The sequence below is a fragment of the Centruroides sculpturatus genome, unplaced genomic scaffold (assembly GCF_000671375.1).
Source record: "Centruroides sculpturatus isolate CEXI.00-Female unplaced genomic scaffold, Cexi_2.0 scaffold17, whole genome shotgun sequence".
Lineage (NCBI taxonomy): Eukaryota > Metazoa > Arthropoda > Arachnida > Scorpiones > Buthidae > Centruroides > Centruroides sculpturatus.
This window is the reverse complement of record NW_019384462.1, coordinates 902,274-908,273: the sequence shown is the minus strand read 5'-3', so window position 1 is coordinate 908,273 and position 6,000 is coordinate 902,274. Positions and strand designations below refer to the sequence as shown.

The window sequence follows — 6,000 nt, the reverse complement described above, 5'->3', positions numbered from 1 at the left end:
AAAAAAAAAAAAAAAAATACAAAAATACATATCAAGCCGATATAAACATAAGTAATTCATATTTTCATTTTAAGATAATCATCTTGAAATATTCATTGTAGAGAATTAAACTATACTAAAACATAATCACTAGAATAAGAAGAAAAATACAGTCTCAAAATATGATAAACAATATATTAAACAGAGTGCACAAGGAAACAAAAACAAAATTTCAAAGGAAAACGTTAATAATCAAAAAGAAAAAAGCAAGAAAAATATTCCTGTGACAGTTATCCAAACCAAAATTATTTAAAATATCAATAAAATAGTACATACCAAACCAAGTTTTGAAGCATCTACTGTTTCTGACTCTTGTGTAGCTACTGATGAGACATCAGAAGATATATTTGAATTATTAGAATTTGTTAATTCATCTTGTTTCTTTGGTTTTTGATGTTTATAAAATAAAACAGCCTCATAATTCATATAAGCCCATGCATGACAAGCCTGAAAAATAATTTTAATTTATACCAATTGTAAATTAGTCAAATAATATATTTTATTTTGGTTAAATAAGTGATTAACATATTAACATTTGAATGCTTAAAAAATAAACTTTAATGTTTTTTTATTATTTTAGATTATACATAAAAACATTACACATATTTAAAGTTTCTCACAAAGATTAAAATATGTCTAAAGACAAGATAATAAACAACTTTCATAGAATTCTATAATTTATTCAAAGACACGTGCCTAAAAATTCAAGAATACTTTATTCTGAAGGAAATTATAAATTTATAAAAGTAAAACAAAGACCAACAGAAAAAAAGTAAAAATTAAAAAAAAAAAACTATTTTTTAAAATATTATCTTATAATTTGGATTAAATATCAATATTGGGTTAAAAATCTTATCAAAATTATTTTAAATGAACAAAATAATACATACCAAACAAAATTTAAAAGTATCTACTCTTTTTAATATTCTTTGAAATTTGAATGTTTAGTGTATTAAAGTTACAAACTGATTTTCATTGTGCATATGTACAAAGTATTAAGCAGTTACCACCCTAAAGATGAGCCAAAAGGGTTAAAAATACTTGATTATTACTCTATTGTAAATGAGTTCTCCAATAAAGCAGAGTTTAATTGATTTTAAAACTAACAAATAAGTATTAATTTTAAGGAATATAAAATGAAACATTTTGGACATGAGACCTAAATGTCTGTGCTAAATGACATCATTGGATTAAATAAAATATTCAAATCTCTTCTAAATGATAAGAATGCTATAAAAAAAAAAATAAATAATGCTTTTGCTGTTCTAGTTTTTTTTATATATTATTTTAGAATTAATTATACAGTAAAATCAGATAAATTCAGATAACTTTCAACAGAAACTAACACCACTGTAAAAAACAAATATTATCATACAAAAATCTTCATTTTTTTTTAACAAAGGAAAATTATTTTTATAGAAATAAAGAATCAATAGATAAATAATATAAGAATATTACCTTATACCAGTTTTTATCTCTTTCTGAAGCAGCAGCATAATATTGTAGTATCATAGGAATTGATGTTTCATTTATGCCTTGTAAGCTTTCTTGCCATTCTCCTAACTTCAAATAGCATCTGTTTTAAAATTAGTTATAATTAAAACATTTTTCAAAATTACAAATTTTAATTAAAAAAGCACATAATACATTTAATAACAATTTTTAAATTTTAAACTAAATTTTTCATAATGAAAAATTTTTTACAATATAATCAACTAATTTTGTTTTTATAAGCACAAATATAATTGAATTAGATGCACTTATTATTTTGATTAAATGTTTCTGAAGATATAGCATTTATCATTCAAAAAATCTATCAGTCTATTTAAAATAGTTTTTTTCTAAAAAAAAAGCATGATAAACAGATATGAACATTTATGGTGATAAAACTCTTAGCTTCAAAAGAATATAAATTTAAATAAAAATCTTAACTAAATTTAATCATGCTACATTTATTATAAATGACTTACAATAATTTAAAATGAACCAAAAATACTTATAACTAATTTAGTTTATGACAAAGATTTTATAAATGAATAAAGGATAATTATTAGAAATATCTTTCATATATAATATTTAGTTTTAATGTTAACTTACTTTTTTTACAATATAATCAACAATAATAATCTTAATCAAAATTTTGCTTCATGCTATTTATTTTATTTTAGTAAAAATTTATGTTTAGTAATTTTAAAATACAGTAAAACCCCTCTAAAAGATCACCCACCAAAGTGACTGCCCTTCACAAAGACCACTGTTGTTCAGAACCATTACTGGTCACAAAGTAGGGGTTTTACTATATTAGTAATGGTTTAAAATATTATTAATAATTTAAGACCCAAATTTTATGCATTTCAATTAATATAAATATACTAAATTAAAAATATATATTAATGAATTACTTTGCTAATAGTTTGTATAGTTCCGTTCTTTGTTGATCTTCTGAAGAAATTAAATGCAAATTTTGTGGATGAAGTGCTGTTTGAACAAAATACTGAAGTTGCCGAAAAGCACTTTCCTACAAGGAAATAAATAATTTTATTACACACTGATTAGATAAATTTTTACATATACACACAAGCAGTGTTTTGTATATGTATATATGTATGTGTGTATATGTACTGTACATATATATATAGTAGAGGTCACACTATAAATTTTTAAAAAAAATCACCAATTATTTTGCCAGTTTTTTGCCACCTCAACTTACTAATTAATGCAGATGCTGGTAGTCTTACTAGTTTGGAATCTGGAAAGCAAAAGTAACATGTAAAGCTGTCACTTAGAAATAGGAATCATTTTTGAATAATTTTTTAACGAATAATTCTGAATAACACATTTGATCATGATGTATAAACAGTATTTCACTATTTCTTTGTTTTTTAAATACAGTTTGATTATTAACTTTATTTTTCATTATCTTATTTTTACTGCCATATTTACAAATCTGAATATACAAACTTNCTGGTAGTCTTACTAGTTTGGAATCTGGAAAGCAAAAGTAACATGTAAAGCTGTCACTTAGAAATAGGAATCATTTTTGAATAATTTTTTAACGAATAATTCTGAATAACACATTTGATCATGATGTATAAACAGTATTTCACATGTTCTATCATATCAAAATTTTTGTTTTAGTCTACTGAAAAAAGATCAAAGTGAAAAAAATGTCACCACAAAATATTCCCTAAATTTTCTGTCAGTCAATAAAAATTCCCAATCTAGAAATGCTGGGTGGCATTACACAAAACTGGCTTTGGATCTCAATGTCACTTCCTACTTTTCTGTCTGAACTTGCTGTGTGACATCATGAAATTGATAGGTGTGTGGTGCATGTGCATGGGATTCGCATTGCACAGAAGCTTGACATGCTGCTGTTTTCCTGAAGCATGTTTTTGTGATTCAATTTCACACTAAATGTTGAAATAAGTGAACTAGGATTTTTATTCATCAGTATTATATTTTTTTTTGCCACTTTAATAAAAATATTGTCAAGTGGCCATCTTGATGCTATGCGGTGCAACCCCTGTATATACATATATACAGGCCTATATACAGTATATGTATACAATTTATTATGTATGTAAAATATACATACTAGTTACTATTAATAATTTTTTATCATATACATCCTAGCAAAAATATATTTGCTATAAAAATAATTGTTATTACTTTCATTATTTTTTCTATTTAAAAAATAATGAAAGTAATAACAATTATTTTTTTAACATTTAAATTAAAATATTAAAAAAACAATTAAAATAATGAAATTAAAATGTTAATAACAATTAAAATAATGAAAGTAACAACAACAATTATTTCTTTCTTTCATTATTTTTTAAATAGAAAAAATAATGAAAGAAAGAAATTTATTTACATATAAATATTAATTTAAGACTTGTATACTGAGAAATTTTATAATATTTTTTGTGTAAATATCTTTACAGTTAGATATTAATTTTTTCATGCAAATAAGTTGTGAGTTGTCGTGGGAGAACACACCAGTAACAGATTTGAAGATATTGTTAATTTACTACACTCCAATGTTGAGTAAGTGATTTTGTAAGTTGACAACATTTAGTCAAACACAAGTTTTTGTTTCTTTCTTGTCCACCTGTAAGAATTCTTCACTTTCTTCAAAACAAATGACATCAGTCGTCCTGACCAAAATTTAATTTACAATAACCTTTCTATTAATAACATAAAATTTAAAAAATAATTGGATAGGAATAAAAAAAATGTCAACTTGAAAAGTTATTTTCAGAAGCATTTTTATGTTGGATAGGGGTAAGTTTAATAGCAAGAATGGCAGTGAGGAGCACCACTATGGAAATAGCAAAATTGGGCATATTTTTTGCTTCTAATTATTTTATTTGACATTAAACAGAAAAAAGTTGTAATAGGGGTAATCTACATTAAATAAGCTTTAAAATGATGTAAAAAAAAACTAATGTAATTCATACATAAATACCTTAACAAACTGGAAATAGATTTTCCCTTAGTATATTTTGTACATATAGACTACATTCATAATATCATAGTGTATACATACATTTAATTAAAAATAAACAAATTATCATTCTCTCTTTTAATATTTTTTCAACATATTAAAATAATAAAAATAATTCATGATTATGAAAAATCACCAAGATGTATTTTACATTAATAAAAATAAAATGTATTGAAATTACAAAAGCATGCATACTGTTAAAACTTTATTTAAACATTTTTTAACAAGCAAAATATTTAAAAAGAAACATACTTTTTGATTACTTTTCCACATGTGTTTTATATATGCAAATGTAACATGAGGCCTAGCAGTAGGAATAGGCATGTCTGACTGCATTGTAGGGTCCATTCCAAGTAACATCACCAATGTTCTATGAGATAATGCCTGAAATAGTAGTTAATTAATACTACATTAATTCTTAAAATAATATTTATTAAAAATGATTAAGAAGAATCTTAAAATTAAATTTAAATAACAGCAATATGATCAGGACCTAATTCAATTAGTTCTGGTAATTCAATATACTGAAGAAATAATTGAATGAAGTCAGTTGGACTTTGATAGTACTGACAGACAAACAAGAATAAACCAGCAACAAACTGCTCAACTTTCTCGGCAACATTTAAAATTTTGGTAGTGCCATCTGTTATGATATTTTATTTTTAAAATTTTTATATTTTTAATTATTATAAAATGGCAAAATCTTAATTTTGAGAGTAGGGATGGGTTTTACAAAAAATTGTAAATGTTAATAACGAGTAAAATCATCATTATATCCAACCCTACTGGAGATACACATGATTCTCATCATCTCCCCACCCTCTTAATCTTTAACCACCAAAATTTAATAGCATCAATCCCTTAATAAACAAATCTCCCTGCAAAATTTCAGAAATTTTCAAAAAAAAGCACAGAAGTTATTAAGTTTCAAACAGGGTAAACAAAATCATGCCCCCCACAGAAATTAGCCTTGAATTTTTTTGCATTTCTTAACGTTTCAAGGTGTCCTAAGTCCAAAATTATAAAAATCTTCAGTTGTCATTTTTTGACTGATTGCCATACTTTCCCTCTGTTATATATAACAGCCAGGAAAGTAAAAATGATGATTGTGATTAATGCCATTTATGTCTAATATAAATGTAAATGACATTAGTCAAAGTCATCAGTAGATTCTATCTGCCAAAAAAATTGATGAATTTGTACTACTGAAAATAAAGAAACTGAAAAAGAAGGAAAATGAGATCTGAATGATTATATCAAAATCTGTGCTGCTAAATTAATGACAGATATTAAAAAAAAAAATGAATTATTTGTAGAAATGGACTTTGTACAGATATAGAAAAAGTAACAGATGGAAATTAAATTAGCTAAATTAAGAATCATATTATTACACAATTAAAAAAAACAAAACAAAACAGACAGCAACGTAATATGACAATATCTTAAATATG

At 24.1% G+C, this 6,000-nt stretch overlaps 1 protein-coding gene across 1 annotated transcript in view; it reads right to left on the bottom strand.

The window, feature by feature from the left end:
* Positions 1–6,000, bottom strand: part of LOC111620923 (serine/threonine-protein kinase mTOR-like) — a 125,407-nt gene that overhangs the window by 17,781 nt on the left and 101,626 nt on the right. Inside the window, exons 38-41 of the mRNA XM_023362950.1 lie at positions 4,802–4,933; positions 2,442–2,557; positions 1,498–1,615; positions 316–486 (exon numbers count right to left, since the gene is read on the bottom strand). Coding sequence (XP_023218718.1) covers positions 316–486; positions 1,498–1,615; positions 2,442–2,557; positions 4,802–4,933 — 537 coding nt within the window. The remainder of the gene's footprint in view (positions 1–315; positions 487–1,497; positions 1,616–2,441; positions 2,558–4,801; positions 4,934–6,000) is intronic.